General features: G+C 40.6%; 1 protein-coding gene and 1 long non-coding RNA gene across 7 annotated transcripts in view; one reads left to right on the top strand and one right to left on the bottom strand.

Annotated features, from left to right (window-relative positions):
• Nucleotides 1-18,703, bottom strand: part of ltbp1 (latent transforming growth factor beta binding protein 1) — a 74,722-nt gene extending 56,019 nt beyond the window's left edge. For 3 of the 6 annotated variants that reach the window (XM_015060349.1, XM_015060347.1, XM_015060346.1), the window contains exons 1-3: nt 17,984-18,703; nt 10,848-10,918; nt 899-1,223 (exon numbers count right to left, since the gene is read on the bottom strand). In XM_015060349.1, coding sequence (XP_014915835.1) covers nt 899-1,223; nt 10,848-10,918; nt 17,984-18,324 — 737 coding nt within the window. In that variant the 5' untranslated portion in view covers nt 18,325-18,703. The remainder of the gene's footprint in view (nt 1-898; nt 1,224-10,847; nt 10,919-17,983) is intronic. The other 3 variants (XM_015060344.1, XM_015060348.1, XM_015060345.1) reach the window with 1 other exon arrangement.
• Nucleotides 17,437-21,960, top strand: LOC106964689 (uncharacterized). Its single transcript, XR_001428477.1, has 2 exons — nt 17,437-17,518; nt 21,764-21,960. It is a non-coding gene; the product is annotated as an uncharacterized LOC106964689 (long non-coding RNA).
• The last annotated feature ends 1,067 nt before the right edge of the window (nt 21,961-23,027 follow it).

The raw sequence follows: 23,027 nt of genomic DNA, 5'->3' as shown, positions 1-23,027 counted from the left end.
CTGCTGTCATCTCATCCTGTCCCCTCTGCCATACTAACTGTCCTAAGGTTTAATCCCTTCCAATTAAACCTGAACATCTTCAGCTTTGCTGTTCTTTTTGTGCCACTATCTCCAAATCATATACTACAGCAGGTCTTATTAACATCTAGTAAATCCTCCCACTCTTGCAGTTATTATTCTGTCAAAAATCCGCCAATTATCATACAAATTTCAAACAAAGTTTTGAATGTTGCAAAATAAAAAAAATAGAAAATGCAAATTAGGAGTGCTTCCATTACTGGTCTGAAGCAGAACAACCAGTCTACGCAGATTGAAGGCTCTCACCACCGAACTGGACAGTTCAACTTAGACATTTCTCCAAGTTTCATGTCTCTCATAAGGCACAGACCTACCAGTGGATGGGAAAGTTAAGTACGTCAGACCATATTCAGCAAAGTTCTTCCCTTTAGCACATCAATTTTCTTTGAGGAAAAGCCAAAAACCACCTCAAGTCATAAACTGAGGAAGTTATTTTAAATTTTCTAATGCGTAACTTCAAAATAAGCACAAAAACATTGTTAATGGAAACACAACTTGCACAATCATCTTCACCCCTTATGCATTACTTTTTCCTTTTGGTGACTGACCTCAGGAGGAGCTGGATTTGTCATTGAATGAGATTGTCTGTCTCATCATACTGTCACACCATGGTGACAGTTTTAATTTCTTTTGTGAAAGTTACATACTGCAAGTGTGAATTAACTGAACGTAACTGTGAGCACTTACTTCAGCAGTAAGTTTAACAGTGGGAGACTACAGTGAATTTCTCCATGAGTCAGTAAGTGAAAGTGTTGAAGTTGGTAAAATACTACAGGGAACACACGACATAATAAAGCTTAAATCAAAGAGCAATACTTACTGCTGCTGGATATGATGCTGGATGTATTGGGGCCTGACAAACTGGGGGCCTGCCTTGACAGTTAACTTCATCTGGGCCAAGTTATTAGTGGAGGTGTAGCTGTTCGGTGGCACTTGCTGAGGTATGGGCCTCTGTGGCACCACATTGTTTCCATTGGTGTGACCGTTAGTGTGGCCGTTGGTGGGTTCGCTCCCATGCACCACTGGGCTGGAGTGAGCCGGCACCGGGGTCTGCTCACAGGCCTTCCCCATGGAGCCCGGTTTGCAGACGCAGAGCTGGGGCCTGAGGCACATTCCTCCGTTCTGGCACGGAGGGAAGCAGTTGGCTGCAATACGGAAGGAAACGGAGCAGAAGCAGAGAGAAAAAGAACGAATGAGATTGAGTCAGGATGGTAGGAGATTATCCACCGAAAATTACAAGATACAAAACACTTTCACAATGATTTTATACAATCCATACAAATGGACAGCTTTAGTTCCCGCTGACAAAACCAGTTTGATTTTACATGAAACAAAATAAATGTCTTCATCAAACCTTCTGAAAATGAAGGTACATACAAACAAACCAAATCTATTTATTAATACACTGTTCCTAAATCATGTTGTCCATTTGACTTGCTGTAGCTGTCATAATTTGTAATAATAGTGAGATTCTGGGAGCTCTCCTTCCTATCCATCATGTACTTTCACTGTGTTCTCACTGTTTAATCAATGTGATATGTGCTGTTTTCTTACTTTTTTATACTCTACTCATACATTGGAAAATATACATTAGTCATTTTTAGAACTGCACAATATGATGAATCGCTATATTGCAAGTGTCATGCATTCAGGCCCTGCAGATTTATGATATATCTGGATACTTACGGCCTTAAGTGATTTTTATACTCTCTGTTCTGCTTGTCCCTAAATCTGTGCTGTTCTGAGATCTCTGATTGGTTTTTTCCAGGTGTCTGTTTGAACCACTTCTCCTGTCTGGGGGTCACCCGGCTTTCTCCAGCTCTTAGATGAGCCCTCTGTATTTGGACGCTTTGTCCTGTTCCCTTTCCATGATGTTTCCTACATTTGGGATGGCCACATTCATCATAAACTCATAATTTCTGATGCAGTGCCTGCTGGGTTTGTGTCTGAAAGGATCTCAGAAAGTGAAATAACGCAACTTTTTGATAATATTCTTATTTAATACGAACCGGATTATGCACATCTCTGAAATTGTCCTCATCTACTGATTAATGAAAAGTATAGATCCCACAACTTCAAACCCGCTACAGGAAATCATAACCACTACTACTAACTGATTGTAGCTATGCAGTACCTGTTATGAAATTTTGGGCTTATGTGTGCATCTGTGTGTGTGTGTGTGTCATGAGAGACTAGCATAGAGTCTGTAATTACTAGCAGCTCTACTCTCCCCAGGCAGATTATAGGGGTATCCATTTTTCAACTACAAAGCCAATCTCACCAGACGACATGGCAGACGTTCACACACTGGTTCAACTACACAAAGAAAAGGAGATAAAAGATAGCCGCCTGCACAAACCTCTTACTATTCATTGCAAATGTCTAAAATTCAGTCATTTCCTAACTAAAGCCATCATCCCTGCACTAACCCGGGAGGGATTCAGGAAACCTCCTCACCACACAAAGCATTCAATGAAATGATTTTCATGAAAACTGGAAAACACCCTTTCAAGTCAGCAACCTCAAAAAGGTATGACTCTGTGCTTGAAGTCAGCAGGAGGAATGACTCAGAAAGAGCTTGGCCCTCCTCTCTCTCCCACAGGGGTGTGTCACCCCACACTGGGCTTGTTAGCCTAATTGGTGGCATTGAGATTTGTGAAAATGATTAATGAAGGGAAAACTAAATCGCTGCTGAGAGACATCTGGCGAATTAACAAAGTTACTCCCTCTGCAGTTTGGCTCCTCCTTTTCTGAAGCCTCAGTCTGATCAAAGCTGATAAATGTGTTCCAGGTTTCCCCACAGTCACCCACCACAGGAAGCAGTCCAACCATTGAGACACTCTGGATTTTTGGCATACAGTATCTGTGTGCAAAGTGATAGCTTTACTTTTTTTTTTTTTCAAAAATGAATATGAACTCTAATATGGGCTACAAGCAGGGTGGGAAGTTCCAGCGTAATTAAGCAATGAAACTCCACCCTGGGTTTGTAGCCTGTATGAGGCAATTTCCCACTGAGGAGCAGCAGTGTGTCTAAGTGTGTGTAAGAATACAGCAGTGATAAACCAGAGTACTCTGAGGAGGTCTGGAAGCACAGTTCTTCCTAGCTTTGGTTTGGTTTGCACCAGTCAGTAGTTCAACTATAACTACAGCAATTGCATCCATCCATCCATCAATTTTCAGTACACCGTTGTCCTTAGTGGGGTCGGGAGGGTTGCTGGTGCTTATATCCAGCTAACGTTCCGGGCGAGAGGCGGGGTACACCCTGGACAGGTCACCAGTCCGTTGCAGGGCAACACAGAGACAGATAAACAACCATGCAGACACACACTCACACCTAGGGACAATTTGGAGAAACCAATTAACCTGAGACTCATGTTTGTAGACTGTGGGAGGAAGCCAGAGTACCCGGAGAGAACCCACCATGCACAGGGAGAACATGCAACCTCCATGCAGAAAGACCCCTGGCCGGGAATCAAATCCCAGAACCTTCTTGCTGCAAGGCAACAGTGCTACCAACTGCACCACTTTGCAACCTGCAGTAGCCTACAGTAATTGCAACAAAAAAAGATGTTTAAAAATAGTAAGTAAAGAACAGTATTGCTAAAATAAAATATTTATCATAGACCCTAAATCTTTATTTGTGCAACTGAGTCCAAACAAATGTTTGTCTGTTAAGACAATAATCCATTATTGTTCACAAACAGGCATCCAAATGCGGAAATAACAGTGTGTGAGGCCAACTGGCAGGTGCAGGAATGGTACAACGGGTGTGCACCCCTTTGAGCACATTTCAATGCATCGACTATGAACCTAGCTTAATCATCTTTACTGTTACTGTTACTGGTGTATAAAAAACCCAATCTGAAATAAACAGCTCTTTGCCTGGTGGGAGGGAATGTAAAGCCTGGTGTCCCGCTTATAATACACTGGAGGAAACCCTGTTTGCATCATCTGACACTTTAAGAATCTCTACCCTCTCCAACACTCCCCCGTCACATCATCACAACAAGGCTTCTCCATGCTGTTTACAACCTCTCTTTGGAGTGTGGTAGCTTGGATGACGAGCTCAGCAGATGTGTTTTTCACAAAGCAAGGGAAATAAATATTATGCTTTCCAAAAGTAGAACCCAGTGACAATGTATAGAGAAAATAAATTGAGACCAAGGATGGATCCTTGAGGTACTCCACAACAAATGGTTTCTGAAGAAGAGGAATGTTCTCCCATAGACACAAAACAAAAGACCGGATAAGATCTAAACCACACTAAAACTAAACTTGAGACTGACAGTGTTCTCCAGGCTTGATAAAAGAATTCTGTGATTGACCGTATCAAAGGCAGCGCTTAGGCCTAAAGGAGCTAAAACAACTGAGCGACCTGAGGAGATCATTAAGAACTCTTAGCAGTCCTGGCTCTGTGCTACAGTGGAATTTAAAACCAGACTGAAAATCTTCGCCAACACTATGAGCATTTAAAAAAGTCTGCAGTTGATTAAAAACAGCCTTTTCTAAAATCCTGGACAAAAAAGGTAATTTGGAAATTGGCCTGTAGTTACAAGGAACATTAGGATCAAAATTCAAACATGCTGCACCACAGCATGTTTGAGTGCAGCTGTTACACAGCTGGATAGCAAAAAGTGTTTTAAAATGTGCAAAATTCTCAGACTGGTGATGTGACAGGACTGGCAGCTGTTAGGTGGCACTATCTTGTAATTTGTGCTTGAAGGATTTTAATATTCAATATTTTTTTTTCTTTCATCTTAAATGGAATATATATATATTTTTGTACCGTTTTACCAAGGTTAAAACTATGCAGAGATAGACAAACACTGAAAGGTTTAACATTTAAAGTTCATTTTAGAAGCAGCTGCAGCTCAACAAGAATGTCTGTCTGTGTTTTCAAGACAGTTGGGTTACACCCATCTTTCACAACAGGATTACCTCAAAAATTAAAACTGACCTCACTGCTGTGGATCCCCCACAGCCCCCAATCCACCCTCTGATTTTACATTAATATTTTGAAATAACAGTGCTGTAAATTGTTCCACCTTGGTTGAAGCCTTTCTTCTCCGGCTAATGTAAATATTTTTTCCCACCCACACTCAGGCTGCTGGGCCCAGTCTCTCAGGTCAGCAACATAAAGGCTCAGCTTGGTAGTGATGGGGAAGCAGTATGGACTGGTAATTAGCTTGAGACAGGAAACGCATCAAGCCACTTTTGATGGTTGTTTTAAATGTCATTGCCCTGGTACAACAGCTTGATGTTCTTAAGAACAGAAGGGAAAATTGCTCAGACTTTGGAGCAAATACAACAGCCTGTTTCACCTTGCGTGTGGCGAGGACAGATGTTTGCTGAATTCAAAAGTAGGTAGAAGGGGGAAAGATATGACATCAATGTATGAGGTATTGAATTCCATATTATCTGAGTCACTGCCGGCCCCCAGGAGCTCAGATAGACCCAAAAATAAGAGCGCCTGTTGAGAATTTCTGTGCCTCATTAAAGCTCCGGATGGAGGAAATGCTTATCTTCCCACCAGACAGGAGTGACCTTATAAAAAATAAAAAAAATCTATAAATAAATAAAGCTCTTATTTTGTTAAAGACTGTATCTGATGATGTCAGATAATAACTAAGTGCTTATGAGACAATGGAAACCAGGATTCAGCTAATAGAGTACTATCGTAAGATCACACACAGAAAACACCAAACAATAAAAAGTAGTTGGGTATGCTGTGGTGGTGCAGGGGTTAAGCACAACCCACATAAGGTCCTTTAGTCCTCGATGCAGCTGTCACAGGTTTGATTCCTGACCTGGTGACCTTTGCCGCATGTCTTCCCCCTTCTCTCATTACCCTCTTTCCTGTCAATTCACTATCAAATAAAGGCCACTAGAGTCAATAAACCTTTTTTTTTTTAAAAAGTAGTTTATTTGAAATATAATTACAAAACAGAAGAAAGAGAAGGTTGTGGTTCCTCAGCAAACCTTGAGTCCAAAGCATGAGATGAGTCCCACCAAAGTCTGTTTGGTGCTGTTCCTGCTGGGAGCCTAAACTGGTTGAAAACTGTTTTTGTCAGTGAGTGTACTTTCTGGTCTGGTTTAGATTGATGGTTTTCAATACATTTGTGTTGAAGGATTGGGAGTAACAGTTCTGTTGAATAATAATACAAAAAGAAACTAAAACCCAAATTATCCCAGATAGTCTGACTGAAAAACCTCTGAAAGAAAGAATACTTTTTAATTTTCCTCAACGTCAACAAGACGTTCCAGCCAACCAACGTATGGCTGGAATCCATACATTATTTAGCTTTAAAACAACTGTTTCAGTTCCACCACATACAAATTTTTTTGTCAATGACATGACTAAATTAGGCCAAATTGACAAAGTGCTATTCTCTCATGCAATTCAACTATTTGACGCTGCTTGACTCCCACCAGTATGGAGGAGTCATGGGAATGTTTCCAGATAAGCTTCTGAACCTGATGAGCCACGTGGATCTAAAGCACATGGCTTTATCAGCGATTTTCTTTTCTTTTTGTCACATAGTTTGGAAAAAAAAAATTGAGCTACCTGGATTTCCACTTTCTTCCACTTGAAGAAAAACCAAGTGTAGGTGGAGGGAAGATGTAGGTGATGAAATAAAAATGAAACCAAATCCTAGAACATCACGACTGCGAGCGTTAATGAAGTTAACCGCAGTAATGTTCGCTATGGGGTGGGTATATGCTTTGCTTATCACATTAGGTGCTTCTTACCTCAGTATGTGACCCTAGTATAAACCAAACATCAGCAGCTTTCTTCAGATAAGTTCCACAGAGGTAGTCAAAATTAGATTTAGGCACGTAAAATAAAATCGTAACACAATAAGTTGATTATAAAAGATGCGTGTGATGGCGACAAACATCAATCACTGCAGTTACACACAAAGGTAATGGCTGTGCAGTCGAAAATATCTGCAGGAAAACCCAATAAAACAATTCTATAACTGCAAATCGCTGACTGATGCATTTTTGTTTCCCACATGCACAGTCATGCAGCATCACTTTGCACAAAAGACAATCTCTGTGCTTTCTTGTGCAAATAGGATTAAATAACTGAAGGAATTTAAAAGAACGACAACTTCTGTTGCAGATGTGAACAGACTCAGCGTGGTGTGGTCTTCACATGGTGGTTATCTGTCTTAGAGCTGCACAGTCTCCCAATTACGTTACCACTATCAGTCTGTGTAAGATTAATATCACAAAGACTGGAATATAAATAAAATGTTGACTAAATTATTTCAGTTCTCATAACAGGAGTTTTCAAACTACAGTGGTGTGAAAAAGCGTTTGACCCTTCCTGATTTTCTGTATTTTTGTCAAACGTAAATGTTTCAGTACATGAAACCAATTTAAATATTAGTCACAAATTAAACAAGTAAACACAAAAATGTCGTTTTTAAATGAAGGAGTTAATTATTAAGGGAGAAAAAAAAAACTTGCATGGCTGTGTTAAAAAGGGATTATTCCCGCTGTTAAAACATAACTGTGGTTTATCACATTGAGTTCACCGTCTCTAGCCAGACCCAGGCTGGTGAAATAAGATCCTCAAAATCTAGATATTATGCCAAAATGTAAAGAAATTCAGAAAAAGTGAGAAAGTAACAGACATCTACCAACCTGGAAAGGTTTATGAAGCTATTTCTAAAGCTGTAGGACTGAAGTACAGTGAGAGTCGTTATCCATACATGATGAAAACATGGAACAGTGGAGAAGCTGGTCCACCAAAATTACCCCAAGAGTGCAGCCATGACTCATCTAAGAGGTCACTAAAGACCCCACAACAACACCCAACGGACTGCAGGCCTCACTTAGCTAAGTTAAGGTCAGAGGTCTTACTTTCACTCCAAGACAGAGAGACTGGGCAAAAATGGCCTGTATGGCAGAGTTCCCAGATGAAAGCCTCTGCTGAGCAAAAAGGTCTCAGTTTTTCCAGAACAGATTTTGATGATTCTCAAGAATTTTAGAAAACATTCTGTGGATTGATGAGACGATGGTTGGACTCTTTGGAAGCTGTGTGTCCCGTTACATTTGCCATAAAAACATCCCAACAGTAAAACATGGTGTTGGCAGTGTGATGGTCTGGGGCCGTTTTGGTGCATTGGGACCTTAGAAGACTTCATGTGATAAAGAGAACCATGAATTGTGCTGTCAACCAAAACATCCTGGAGGAGAACGTCCGGCCATCTGCTGGTGATCTCAAGCGGAAAGTAACTTGGCTTCTGCAGCAGCACAACGATGCAGAACACACCAGCAAGTCCACCTCTGAAAATAAGTCTTTGGAGTGGCCTAGACAAAGTCCTAACCTGAATCTTGGCAAGATGCTGTGGTGGCAGAGAAAATGGAGGGATAGGCATGTGGTAAAGGAACCGAGGTCAGAGTGGAACTCAGGACTGAGGTCTGCAGCCTCTGTATACGCCCGCCCTGACCACTGCACCACGCAACATCCCAAAAATTATTTCTTTTTTTAAGTCCTCATTTGCATTAAAATGAGTCAAATTGAGACCTTTTCATATTCCTCGGTTGGCACATAATCCCACACAGCAATGCTGCAAACACCCTGATGCCAGCTCCTGCTGCAGCTCTCCTGAACAACGCTGTCTGGGAATAAAAAACAGTTAGCCCCTGGTGGCAGTTTAACACCTCAGCAACACGGCAGGTACGTCCATGGCATTTATGGAAAATGTAAGCAAAACTGTTGCATGAAGGGATTTTCCCTTTGAGGCAGGCAAACAGCAAAAGCCCAAAGTCAGAAGTTCTTATGGAGGCTGAACTAAGCAGCAGTAGCTGAAAAGCCAAGAAGCACTGGAAACTTGGCGAGCCTTGATGTAGACCAACAGTCTGATGTTTATGAGGAATTTAGAAAGGTCAGTAAATCTCCTGTATCTGCAGCAGAGAAGGATTAAATATGCCGGACAGCAGGGGGTAGGGGGTGATTCTGTTTCGAAGGGGTCACGTGAGGGTACAACACAACTGACAGTCCACATGTGGATGGTCGTGCAACGATCACGGATGATGGTAGCTTTTATACTTTTTTCAGCATAAAAGTTATCACTGGCTTTTATGCCTCCCTTTACTGTCTAGAGTCTCTGCAAGAACAAAAGCATCTCTGACAATTACAATATGCCTCCAATGAGGCTGGTCAGATTAAAAGTACCTTTTACAAAATACCAACATTTAAGCAGTAATAAATGTTTTTTATGAACATTTATTAACAATACTTTTTATTAGTCTGATGTAATATTCTAGTCCTGAATGTCATGTTTTCATAAGCTGTAAGCTGAGAGTCAGAACAGATCAATCTGTGTGGAATTAATCTAATATGTTTCACTTGGGGAACTAAGTTATTGAAATATATGAACTTTTCAATAATTTTCAAATTTATCTAATATGACTGTATATGCCATTTATGTGTGACTGAGCAGTAAATAATGAAGTGAACTAAGTTATTTTGTAGAGTCACATACAATATTATTACATACTTACTTCATTTTTTATTAACAGCGTGTGAGGCGGCTGGGAGCAAGACTGAGACGACAGAAAAAAGCAGCAAAGATTCTTACTTTCCAACATGTTTTTGGCTTATTACAAAGTCTGGCACTTACATGTGAGAATTTAATTCCACCTGACCAACAGCAGATGGTCCTGGCCTGTGAAACCCCGGCAGTTCACATAAACGAACACCGCCTCTTTAGTCAGTGCATTGTGCCAGGAAAGGAGCTCCAGCTGTCAGTTATGATAGAACAATTTATATGATTTACACATAAAAATTCAACTAAGAAGGGTGCTGTAGTGCTAAACTAGCAGTAGATGGGAGCCGCTGAATATACATCAACCAAAAAGGAGCTTAGAGAACTCAACTGCAGCACCTCCAGCAGAGAAGCTGCAGTAAAACTAGTTACTGCCACAGTGTTTTAGGATGGGAAAGGTGGGATCAGGAGGATATGAGGTGTTTGTTTTCCACCAGTCAGTCTTTTGCATGTAAGCCAACAAAGCTGTTCTTGACTGACCAGAGCACATTCTTCCAGCTGGATCTTTTAAATGGTTTCTGGTAAAAAGAACCTCTCATGGCTTCATTTCAATAACATCCTTCTTCTTGCTACTCTTACATAAAGTCCACATTCTCCAACCTAAGCTATGGATTTTTGCAGCTCCTTCAGAAGTCTTTGTAGGGCCACGTGAAATCCATTTTACTTTCTCCCTTTTTCCATTTTTATTATTCTGAATTTAACTTTTTTAATAGACCACATTGTGGGGTTAATAAACCATGTTTATTAATCCCGAGTATGCAGTTAAGGTGTGAACGAAAAACAATTTAACAGATCAGTTGCCAGAGGTCAACATTTATTATTATTCTGTTTCACAAAGCAGATAGCTTTGGTTCAGCAGAACATTAGATGGTTTTACAAAGGTGTTAAAAAGTGTTTCCCCTAATTTTGTTTTAAAGACCTGCAACATCACGTGCAAAACAGAGAATGTAGTTTTAACTCTCTGTTAAAAATGTTTTAGTTTATCTCAACCCCAAACTATTATACAAAACAGCAAAAGGTGGAAGCTTTGCTCGTTTCCATAATGATCAGGATCTTTGATTTTTTTATTTTTTCCATCTGTCAAAGACACCTCCACTGACTTAATGACCATCAGTATTAAAATTTATTTAGAGATGTTGTAAATCATATTCTATGTACATTAAAAACAGCATTTACATACTAATAGGTGATTTAGTGTAGACTTACGTTTGGTGCACCGCTGCGATCCCTGAGTTTTACTCCAGCCGTGACAGCACTGCCCTCCACAGACATTCACCCTGCACACCAAAACAAGCAGAGAAAGTCACACTGCTGCAAACACACAGCAACACCAGCACAGAGGAACATCGGCTCGTTCATGCAGAATTATGGTCATTTGTTCAGCACTTTGTCAACAGCAGCATTGTGTTTTAAGTCCACCGAGAAACTTCACCTCACTGTGCTTGTGTAATCTTTGAGCTTCACAAAGATGTAATTTCAGTTCACCAGTACTGACCTGACTTACACATGACAGGATCGGTTTCTACAGTGTGTTGTTAATGTATTGCATGTTCACGTCTCACTGGATGGTCCTCAGGTCACAAGGCAAGTCGTGAAACAATTTTAGGACTTTAAGTCAGAGAAAGATTGTTACCGGATTCAGTAAGCAGGAACTCTGATGTAACTTTCCATTCAGTAAGTAATTAAAGACACAATGTTAGTGGATGTAAGATGGGGCTGATTTTTAAAGTATATTAAAATAAGCACCGAATTAAAAAAAAAACATAAAATACATAAAACCATGCTGTCGTTTAACTAAGACTATTTTAACATAAAACAAAAAACTGTCATCATGTTGAGAACTAAGCCCCATCATGATTCAGAACTTTTTAGAACCATTAGTGAAACCTTTACCAGCAAGAACTCTCAGTTCTCACCCTGTTGTGAAAGGATTCATTCTCAAAGACGACAGCAGTCACACCTGATCAGAATATGTTCAGAGGAGGATTCACCAGAGACTACCTTCAGATTTTGGGAGTAGAGCAGATGGACTCGACCTCAAGCTCCACTGAACACTTGTGGAATCAGCCTGGCCAGAGTGACCAACAAAAACACAGTAACTGACTTGCAGCAAATGCTTCTTAAAGAACTGAATGGCATCCCACAGCAGTGTGTGACCGTACGGATGAGGTGGGGAAGTAGCAGGCTGCAGTAACTGCGTACGGTTCTCCCGCGCACAACTGTTGATTGTTCTAGTTTCAAGAGAACAAAAATAAAACCAACCAAACAAAAATGGCCTCATTTTTACTTGTTTTATGATCTGACAAGTTGTCAGCAATAAACCTGTCAATGCAAAACACAGCACACATTTTAAGCATGTTTTTATTCTCTGATGAAATGTCAATACGCAGTAAGAAAGTGACACCAAAAAAGACAACCCAGTTAGCAGAGGTACTCTCATTGATTTATCTTACCAAATTTCCTTTTAATTTGGTCTTTTTTTAAAATAAACATCATTGTTCATATCCATGGTCAAATGATAGCTTTTAAATTATCTGTCTTGCCATGTACACTGGAATATTAGATTATTTCATGTGTATTAAATGGGTCTAAATGCAAGGATATAAAGTTAATTTTATGTAAAATCAAGCCCAATGACTTATGCATGTTGCTTCCACTACAGGTTCAACAGGTAAGCTGGACCAGGAGAAGCTGATGAGAACACAGGTGGTCTAGAGCTCTCCACCAAAGATCCTCTCTGGAAGGATGTCTCACACACAACAACACAGACACACCAGAATCCTGACTGTAATCTAATCATATGAAGATCAAATTAGCTGTACCCACCGTCCTAGATTCTGACTTTTGAACTCTCGACATGGTTTAAATAGAAGCCGAGAAGATTGGCTGAAGAAAATTAAGAGTTGTGGCAAGAAAATCTGCGAAGGAAAGGCAACGAGACACACCAGCCCTGTTTAATTGAACTCTAGTTTGTTTGGTTAGAAAGTCAGGTTTGTTTGTGGAGATGTGAATGTATAATCGGATTCTAATGCAGACCAAAAAGTAAACTCTGGCATTCCATTTCTGTTTACATTTTGTGAAGGAGGAAGTTGCGTTCAGTGTCTTCTTCAGGGGTTTTCATGTCACTTAATTAGTTTTTGATCCAGCGCCCCCCTGGGTGAGGTTTTTCAATTAGCTTGGATCGTTTGATATAGAACAGTGTGGAAGAAAGCCGCACCAGCCGAAGATGTAACAAAAGTTGCAATTTTGGTCTTAATCGAACCAAGTCTACCAGACGCCCAGGTGTGAATGTAGCTCAGTACATTCTGCATTCCATTCGAAATGCATAGTTCAAAATATTAAGCAAGTATTACGGTTGTGCCCAGTGTGCCTGTAAACTGAATCGCTTTACCAGGTGGTACCAGTTGCATTTTTTCATGTGAAGTCTTCAGTGAGAGTAAGATGGAGGGAAAAAGCAGCAGCAGGCTGTGTGTGGTCCAGCAGTCTGGTCCCAGCTGCTCAGTCTGCAGTCTGGTAGAATGTTTTAGTGTGTGATAAGTGAGTAAGGTACAGCTGGGAGTTTCTGTCGCCCCCATCGCCAGCAAATGACTCTTGTCGGGGTCATTACCAGCTTCCACGGTGCTGCAGAGACCTGGAGGGGTGTGTTCATGTTGTACCTGTTCAACAGTCTGCTTCCTGTTAATGTGGCGCTGCAGATCCAGGGTTCATGTTGCCTGCTGTTTCCTTGTTAAAAGACTGTTTCTTTTCCTTTTTCCAATTATTTCTGTTGCTTGTGTCACATCTGAATGGACATTCATAAGCTTGGTATGTGATTTTTATTACAACCCTGTTGCAGGTTAGGTATGCTTGGCTGCAGATAAGAATCTAACAGTCTTGAGCTGCTAGATTCTGTCATCAGGGCTGACTGACTGAGGGACACTGAAAGATGTTGGACCAAATTATTGGTTTTTAGTGATGGGCGTCTCCGATAAGGAAAGATTATGCTTCAGCTTAAGCATAATTTAACCAACTGATATACAAGTAGACAAGTAAATTTAAGGATACAGACTGAAGCAATCAAAATGAAACTTACTTTCCTTGAATAAGTTATTGTGGTCATGCTACTGCATTATATGTCACAGTCCTTTTGCTTCAGCTTCCTCAGACCAAACTTCGGGTCAGATTGATTTGTATGAAGGGAATAATAAAGACATCTGTGTAGAGAGGTTTGTTTTTAATCACATTACTATTACTTGAAAGAACTTTTATAGTTGTACTGAATCTACCTCTAAAGCTGCAGCTCAAGTCTAAGCTGACCAACAGAAACTTCAACCTGGGCCTGAACTGTCAACTTTTTTTCTATTTGAAGCTGAGACTAGTTTAAATTGAGCTGAAGTAATCCTTGGTCTATTTTTGTGCTGCATGTTGTGAAAACTTGCACTGTGCCATGTGCTTGCTTTGACATTTGTGTATTTAATGAGACCTCAGTCTATCTAAACGTGATGGGCAATATGGCTGAAAAATGTATCACAATATCGTTTTATATCAGTCAGTATCAATAATCATCAGGTTACTTTTGTTTTGGAATATTGCCAAACTGGGGACATTACCTGTATTACCCCCAAGCTGTTATATTAATTTACTCCATGCCATTGTTTTTTTTAAGCCATTATGAGGAACAATGGCAAGACATGAACCAAGCTACTCAAAAGGTTGTTGCCAGGTTACCAAAGAGGAGTGAGTTAGCTGATGCCACCCACCTAGCTTGGCTGGCCATGAGAGGTTGAGCAGCTAACGCATTTCCTCTGCCTACATCTCCCAGAATGCTGTGTGGTTCTGGATTGGAGTTCAGTAAAACTATTGAACATTGTATCAGACATATCTATTGACATTGATCATGTATTTATTGTAATAGGGATTGTTATTGATGTGTTAACCAGCCATGTTGGTAAGTATAACGAATTACTTTTTTCAGGTCAACAATGTTAAGTACTGGCAGCAAAATGCAAAAACTGTGTTTTCTTGATTAAATGATGAAATTCAAAAGAATGGAGAGTTATGTTTCAAAGGTTCCTTCATTTTTGGCTCAACATCAATTTTATTACAAATTTTAAAAAAAACTAATTATCAAGCTACACATGAAAACTAATTCTAAAGACTGAAATACGAAGCTGAGAAGGAGCAATGCTTTCTTAGACTTTTGGATAATTGTATGTTTTCCACCAGAAAAATGACTCTCTAGATGCATGGTCGCCATAGAGACCGGAGGTGTTCAAAGAAGTCATTGTGCCAGCGTCAGTGTTCCAGTCCAAACACTGGTTCCATTATACTCTGGAAACAGAAACTTTGAATTCTTTAAGCAAAAAATGTTCCGCTTCAAATGTTCAGATCCATTCTTCTTTCATAAATCCAATGGCAGCAACCAGGTGGCGCTTAGCATTTCACCTTTCTGGACTACTTTGAAGAAAACATATAACAGAACTGATCTTTCTGAAAAAGGGCTTCGTGTTTATAAATATATAGAAATCAAAGTGGCAGCACTAGTTTAAATTAGCAGAGTGGTACATACCCACAGCACCACAGCCTGAACCGCAGCCACAGCCAGATGACTGAACCCAGGAGCTGCGGCACAGGCGCACCACCAGCATCTGGACACGGCCTCAGATACTTTATGTTAGCATCTCATCAGCTCTCATTTCCATTTGCCTAGTGTAGCTGTGGATTGGCAAGACTGAAAATACAGATCATGACCGACGTGACAAACCAAACGCTACATAAAAATCACTTTTCAGATTGTTACTAGAGCAGAACTGGGCTGGCCTTGGTTACAGGTGGGTAGAGTGTCAAAAGTTACACTTCCAAACCACAAAAATTTACTACCACAGAGCTCCTATGGTTCCATTAAACCACATATGTGTCACTAAATATGAGATGTCAGAGAAAGTCTGGATGACTGCCCTTCCCCCACACGTTGCTGTGAAGTTAGCTGTCTGAAAGATCAAGCATCTCACATTTTTTTTCCTCTCTCGCAAGAGACAATGTGGATGATTTGAAATCTGTATGGCCACAAAAAGTACAACAAAAAAACACACGCTCTGCAAGCCAGGAGAGGTACGTCTGTCCAGCAGCTGAGGTAGACTGGCTGCCTGAGCAGATAGACCCAGTTATCAACAGTTGGATATCAGCAGGTTATCGTTGTGTTACTCTACCAGAAGCAAAAAGATTAAATAATGTGTAAAGTGAGTATTTAAAAACTACTAATTACTTGGCCTGTCAGAATAACAAATTTTGTTGGAATTGTCCCAGAAGTTACTGCGATAAGCGAAAATACTGCTGTTTTGAGAAGACTTTCAAGTGATATAATTATAATGGCATAATGCAAGGGCACATTCTTAAAGATGAATCGACTTTAAATTCTAATGAACATCTAACGCTGAAACTGGAAGACATTTTAAATATCCAAAATAAGTAAACAAAACAGAAAACAACAAATAAATCTCTATAGACAAAACTCTCCCTGAAAAAAGGGGCAGTTGAGACCGGACTGAAGAGTTTTGTCATCCGATTTTTGGTAGAAACAGAAACAGATTCATAGATTTGTTGTTCATTGCAGCAGGCCCACCAAAAACATCAGTGGCTGTTCATTACCATGTTATTTTAGCAGTGCAGATGTTATAATCTCTGCTCTCCAGTTTAAACAACGTAATTAAATGCATGTTTGAATCTTTTTCTCAAATGGATCATAAAATCATACTGAGACCATCCAGCCCACACAGTAATAAAGTTCCCACCCTGACGGAAGCTGGTTTTGTATTTAAACATCACAAAATAGTTTTGGATAACAGCTTGCTCACACCAGAATCTGATTTACTGTGAGGATTTGAGTATTTCTGTGTGTTTATTTAGGTTTCTGTGTTCTGTGGAGTCTCTGTGTTGTCCCCGCTACCCCTTGATTGAGTACACCTGTTCCTTGTTTCCCCTGATTGTCTCCCTGTGTAAACCCACCTGTGTTCCTTGTTGGGTCCTTGTCAGCTTGTCTTGTTGTCTAGTTGTCTTGCCTTCTGTCAGTTGATTACCAGTTGCTACCAGAGATTAGCTACTAGCTGTGCTCACTCTGTGCTGCCTGCATTTTTCATCATTAAATCTCCATTTACTCTCCATAGCAAAGTCACACAGGCTGAACCACAGGAGAGCTCCATGCAGACTACAGACACGCCGATTGGGATTTTACCAGAAGATACTGATTTAATGTTTTTCTTTAAGGTCTGACCTACAGACTGTTAAAAGAGAATAATACATACTAGCGCTGTGACATTCAAGTCAGGAATTAAATATTATAAAAAACCTTTTAAAGAAAAAAAAAACTGCACGCTCCTTGATTGAGCCAGAAGTTTTGAATCCTACAGAATGTGTACGGATGGCAACATTTATCCCCATTTCATCATTAATTAAAACATGTAAACAAAATGCTAAAAGGTATTTTAAAATTTGGGTGTGATGCTTTTTAGACACACTAGGCATTTGAGGAATTAAAATGAGCAACACTAATATTAAATGGTACTGTAAAAAAAAAATATATATATATATTTATATATATATATATATTTATATATATATATATTTTTTTTTCAGGGAATAAAAGCTTCCCTTAAAGGCATAAGTGCGTTAGATAATGGATTAATGATTTAATATTGCAGAAGAAAGGCTTGGTGTTATTTGGACAGTACAGCAAAGATTTTGCAGTATTTTAAAAACTGTTCATAAACATATTTTGATTCAAGTTCAGTCTTTTTTTTTTTTGTATACCAGCATCAACAAAGTGAACATACTAAGAATAAACAGTCTGTTTCATTTCCTGGTGGAGCTAATAAGCATCATAGCTAAAATTTACACTAATGGTGAATGTAATGTTTACATAATGTCAAGGTAATGTAAGATCTGTTTGACAGGAAAAACATGGCCTTTTTTGATTTGTACAATTCGGACATTAAGGGGTTAATCATCTGTTGATACAATTAAAGGCCAAAGAAGATGGAGATAGAAGATTTAAGTGCTTGAACAGAAATATGATTTATTGGTATTTGACCTGCCGTTCATTCACACAGTGACGGTCGTGCGGTAAGTGTGATCATTAGAGATGGTCTCCTGCGGGGCGCTGAAAAAGCAACTTTTTATTTATATTATGTAGCATGATAGTGGGTGTAATCAGAGAAATGCAGAGTTAACAGTATTGTGGGTTTTTGAAGCTCCTGCTCTGAGTCTGCACAGCTGTTGCCCTGGAGTTTTAGATGCTGTTCCTAACTGTGTGGGTTAAGGTAAAAAGCTGGAAACAAGTGCTGGACTTTCCGTTCAGTTCCTCTTACCCGGACAGCTTCATCAGCTGGTTCTGCTGGTTCTGGTCCTGTAGCTGTGGGGCTGGAGCCGCTGGATTCCCCATCCTGCGGTTCCGAACCTGGCTGCCAAAGCTTCCCGTGAGATCCACATTATAAACCATGGGCTGTCCGGACGGGCCGTGGCGTGTAGAGATGGAGCTGAGGCGCACCCCGCCTTCCCCAGGAGCCGAACCGGGGCCCGACCCCGGCCCAGGCTGCAGCACGTACAGCCTCCTGAAGCCGCTGCGACTCTGCTGCCGCTCCACCGACTCGCAGACAGGGGAGAGGAACAAGCCGACGGAGAAGAGGAGGCCCCATATAACCCAAACCATGTCCACAACTGTCCGGGGAGAGGAGAAGAAGTTAGTCTGAGTCCGGTTCCAACTCCTTTCACTTTAGGCGAGCTGGGAAAACTTGGGTATTCCTCAGTATGTTCAGGTAAGCAGCGATTTCCAGCCAAAGTTACCGTTCCTCCAGGGGCTGGTGGGGGGAGAAAGTGTCTGCTTATTAGAAAAAAAGTTTTAAATGAAGCAGGACATGTACGGCCAGAAGAACCCAGGGCTGTAGAAGCGCCGCCTGTCTTCTTTAAACACGGCCTGACTCGGTTTGCAGTCAGAGAAGCTGAGAGGAGAACTCCAGCAAAGTTCCTCAGTTGGAGGTGAACGGTGTCAGCAGGGGCGCGCGCAGCCTGCCTCCAGACATGACGTCAGGAGGGGGAGCCTACACGCTAACCCCAAGAACGCTTTTTGGGAGTTTCTTAGGGGCCCAGGAGTGTCAGGGGACCCGGACCGAACCAAAAGCCCACACCCACACAGACCGGACCCACCCCATCAAAGCACCTACCCACATGCGTCCATGTCTCTGTAATGTGATACTGACTCCCAGCAAATCAGCGAAAAATAACTGGCGAGTAGGTTTCTTCCCAAAAAACGTCACTGAAAAATGTTCACTGGGTCAAGACTGAGCAGGTACAGACAGACACTTCCAGGTGGTGTTTGCTGTAGTTCCTTTACCTCCCTTTAAATTATTTTCTTTCTAAAACGTTTTATGTGGCAAAGAGTCAACAGCTCAGGTGTCATGCAAATTGCCAACGCTGATATTGTGATAGAAATGTTCAACAGTCCTCGCTCTAATAAACAGTAATATTCCACATACTAGAATAATATTAGAAGTTGAAGTGCAAAAATCTTCAATAATGAATATTATTGAAGACCAAGTATGAAATGAAGCACAGAAACAGGCAAAACAATGGGAATAACAGCGGTGGAAATCAGATTATGTCATGGAAGGAGACAGTGAAGGCCAATGAATCCAGGGAGCTACGTACACACAGAGGCAAGCTGAATAATGACATGGGCAGCAGGTGATAGGAAAGACCTGTAGCAGGTAGCAAAATTCGACAGGATGACAGGAACAGAGGAACGCAGGCCAATGAACATCTTGTTCGGCTTGCATTTCTTTCTTTGCGGTGGGGGAAAGCAATTTCTGGTAAGCTTCATAGCATTGAACTGGTGAGTTCCATACGTCACAGGGAAACATCAGTGATTGGGTAAACCTTAGCAGGGTACACGCCTCCAGGAAGCATTCGTTTCTCAGGACTCCAGATGCTCTGGACGAAGCACATAGCATAGGAGAACAAGGGCCTGGTTTTTATCAGGCTACATTTCGGTACAACTGGTAACCAAATCCCCTGTGGGTTCCATATTGGCTAACTTCTGAAATACTAAAGGAAGCTGATGGATCCAATTTATTGTCAAATTATTTTTGTTTTTCTTTGTTTATTGATTAAAAAAAAGCAAGAAATACAAAACATATTTCATTTCTATGTTTCTAATGTATCTAAAACATGCAGGGCACGCCAAAGTTGCATGTTGATTGTCTAGACGACTAGAACATAGTGAAGGAAGAATCTAGTAGTTAAAATACAGGCACATCTTCAATAGAACAGTCAGGACAGCCATGTTTCCTGGTTGAAAACTGGTCTCATTTGTGCTGACCTCTCACAGTTATCACTGTGATGTCATGTGATCTTATTTAGGCCGCATGAGAAAGTTTTTAAGGAAACAACTTCCTGTTTGCACATTCCTCCATGTTTGCTTCCTGATAGTTCGAAGCATGTTAGGCAGATCTTGGCAGTGGGCCCAGCTGCTGGACGTAGAACCCTGAAGGTTGAGTGTAAGCAGAAGCCAGGACCGACTGGGTCACAGCTTTCTAGGGAAATAAGACAGAGGCAGCACAAGCGCTTTGCCAAGCTAGTGTAGAAAAATACAGCATGCCTCAGAGGAAGACTGCAATCAGATGATGAAATATTTTTCATTTTTAAATGTGGTCAGAGAGTTCATTTTAATGGCTCAGAGACTAAATTCGTTCATAATAACCATGCTGGAGAAAATCATCCTCCAGAAATACGCTCTGGACTTTCTGACAGTTTCCTGCTGACAGTTCTACTGTCTGATGAAATATGGATAAATCCTGCTTACAGCGTGTATTGAAGCTAACTCTTTACACTCTTTACAGAGTCACATGTTTTTTTCAATCTAAATACATACTCAGTTATGTTAAAGATATGCTGACCTGTTTCCATGGAGATAAAGTTTCCTTTTCCCCCACAAACTCACTCTTCTTTTCTTGGAAGATCCAAATGAAAGGGTACAAAAAATCTCCTCTACACATTGCTCTAAAACTTTGAGCCTCGAATCCTCATACTGTACGTCTATGTATGGCATACTAGCGATCATGGATAATTTAAATACAGCATTTTTAATGATATATAAAATACATCATGTCACACCATCTTAGTTCCAGACCAATAGTGATAACATTACAGAGACAACTGGTGATGTGGCTTTAACCATTGGGATGCATCCAAAATAATCTGGATGCAAAAGAGGAATCTTTTTTCAGTTCATCCAGAAAATATTTTTGTAAAGAAAGTGATACCAGAATGTTTTTTTTTTTTTGTGCATTTCTTTCTTCATTTTCTTCTTTAGATTGGAAATATCTTCTTAAACTGAAATTTCTTCTTCACATTTTCTTGGAGCAAAATGAAAAAAGTCTTCCTAATGAACTTGAATGTATTGAAAGACAGGATGTTAGAATAATTTCAAGCTTTAAGTTTCAAACGCTGCTGTTATTTTGAACACAGTTCTACTAATACAGCAAACATTTTATCAGCTGAGGGAGGAATGGGACAAAATTCATCTATAAACAATGGGAGAAGTAGTTGTCTTCCCTCTCTCTCTGCAGGGAAGAGAGAGAGAGATTGTTTGCTTACTGTGGCTCTACGCAGGGGTGAAAGTAGTTTTAAATTCTTGCCAGTGTTTTGACTATCTGTGCTACCTCGTCAGATTTTCCTACCATAGCATGGATCAATAGTTATGTCTATCTGTTGGTGCTACACGTCTAAAACTGCTACCGTCATGTTTACAAACCAAAAACGGCTTACTTTCACCCTTGGCTCTACGTCTTACTGATAACTGAGACATATTGGATGGACTCCTGATGGAAGCAGAATTTTATTTTTTGCAGCCTCATATTTTTTTTCCTTATCTGCCCTCGCTTTATTATTTTTTTTCCTCATCTAAAGAAAGGGCAGCACCTCCCACGATAGCTGCAGCTTGAGGCTCCCGTCTGCCCATGCTATTCCTCTGTCCTTTTTTTGTTCTTTAGATGGTGTTTCTGTACAATGACAATAAAGGCTGATTTGGATTCCTTAAAGCATAGATGATCCGGCACCAACTGGTCTTCCTCCCACTCTCACCCGCTGTACAGAAGGATCTGAGCGTGAGGATGTCTGAAACACTCTGAGGAACATCAAGAATGTTTTGGAGGTACCATGAAGCAGAACAGGCAAAGCTTTGTGTCCTGTTATTGGAGCGCTCCTCTGGACGATGACAGAACCGCAGTAAATCACTCTCACAGGATTTATCCAAGAATAGCCTTCAGGAAATTAAATTATAATAAGGAGATTAGTCACTCGTGCTTTATGAGAGATATAATGTGGCGATGAATGAAATGGCTTGAATTAAGGACTTAATGAACCTTACCTGGATGTCAGTTTGTTGTGCTGAGATCTGCCTTAGTAAATGGCTCAAACTGTCGACTTGAAGCAACATTAAGGATTTATTTGTTGCACGGTTTTTAATTTCCTCATGCTATAATAAGACCTGTTTCGGTTTTGCATAATGGCTTCTTAAATAGCTCTTGTGTAATCTGACCTGAGACAAAAAGCAGTCATCTTTATCAGTCAGCTGCAGTACCGTCTATCTTGGCAGCAGAGGCAGAGGCTCTATGGACTGGGACGTACATGATCCAATAAACAGAGAGATCCAGAGAGCTTCCTCCTGCCAAAGCTTCGGAAGGTGGAAATGGATCTAACTGTGTTGGAACTGCAGAGCTCAGAGAGCAGTCTGACTGCTGGAAGATTATAATAGATTTGACCCATTCCTCCTGACAGAACTGGTTAAGCACCCAAATTTACTTTATGTGCAAAGGTCAATTTGAGATCAGGGGCTTGTGACTTTTCTAACTAATTTGGTTGTATGCCGAGTCACTGCCTCTTTGGAAAACCCTATTGGGTCCAATCTTTACCTTCCAGGTTGAGATGTTGCTTCCATAGTCCAACATAAGTTGCCTTACTACTTGTGACTGTAAACATTCCAGCATCCAAAAATAATGCTGCCACCCCATTACTTCAAAATTATTTTTAGGGCTGTACACTTCCTGCTTGTTCCTTGAAATTTAACATTGGTCATTATGGGCAAACCAAGACAAAAAATTAGGACCTTAAAACTACAATCAGACTTTGTCTTTGCTTGAGAGCAATGGCTTCTTCCTCACCAAGTGACCTTTCAGCTGATGTCAGTCAGGGCATCTTTTCAGTGTGGATAATGACACTCTTGCCAACCTCAGTCAGCATCTTCACAAGGCTTTCTGCTCTTGTGTGTCATCAAAACAAACTTCTCTCTGGGACACAGAACCCAGGGTCTCTCCCAGTGTAATATAAGCCTGCCAATCCACCAGGCTTTACTTGGCC

Source organism: Poecilia latipinna, unplaced genomic scaffold (genome assembly GCF_001443285.1).
Source record: "Poecilia latipinna isolate Pla-1442-1.1 unplaced genomic scaffold, P_latipinna-1.0 Scaffold1702, whole genome shotgun sequence".
Classification (NCBI taxonomy): domain Eukaryota; kingdom Metazoa; phylum Chordata; class Actinopteri; order Cyprinodontiformes; family Poeciliidae; genus Poecilia; species Poecilia latipinna.
The sequence above is the reverse complement of the archived record's forward strand: the minus strand, read 5'-3'. Positions and strand labels throughout refer to the sequence as shown.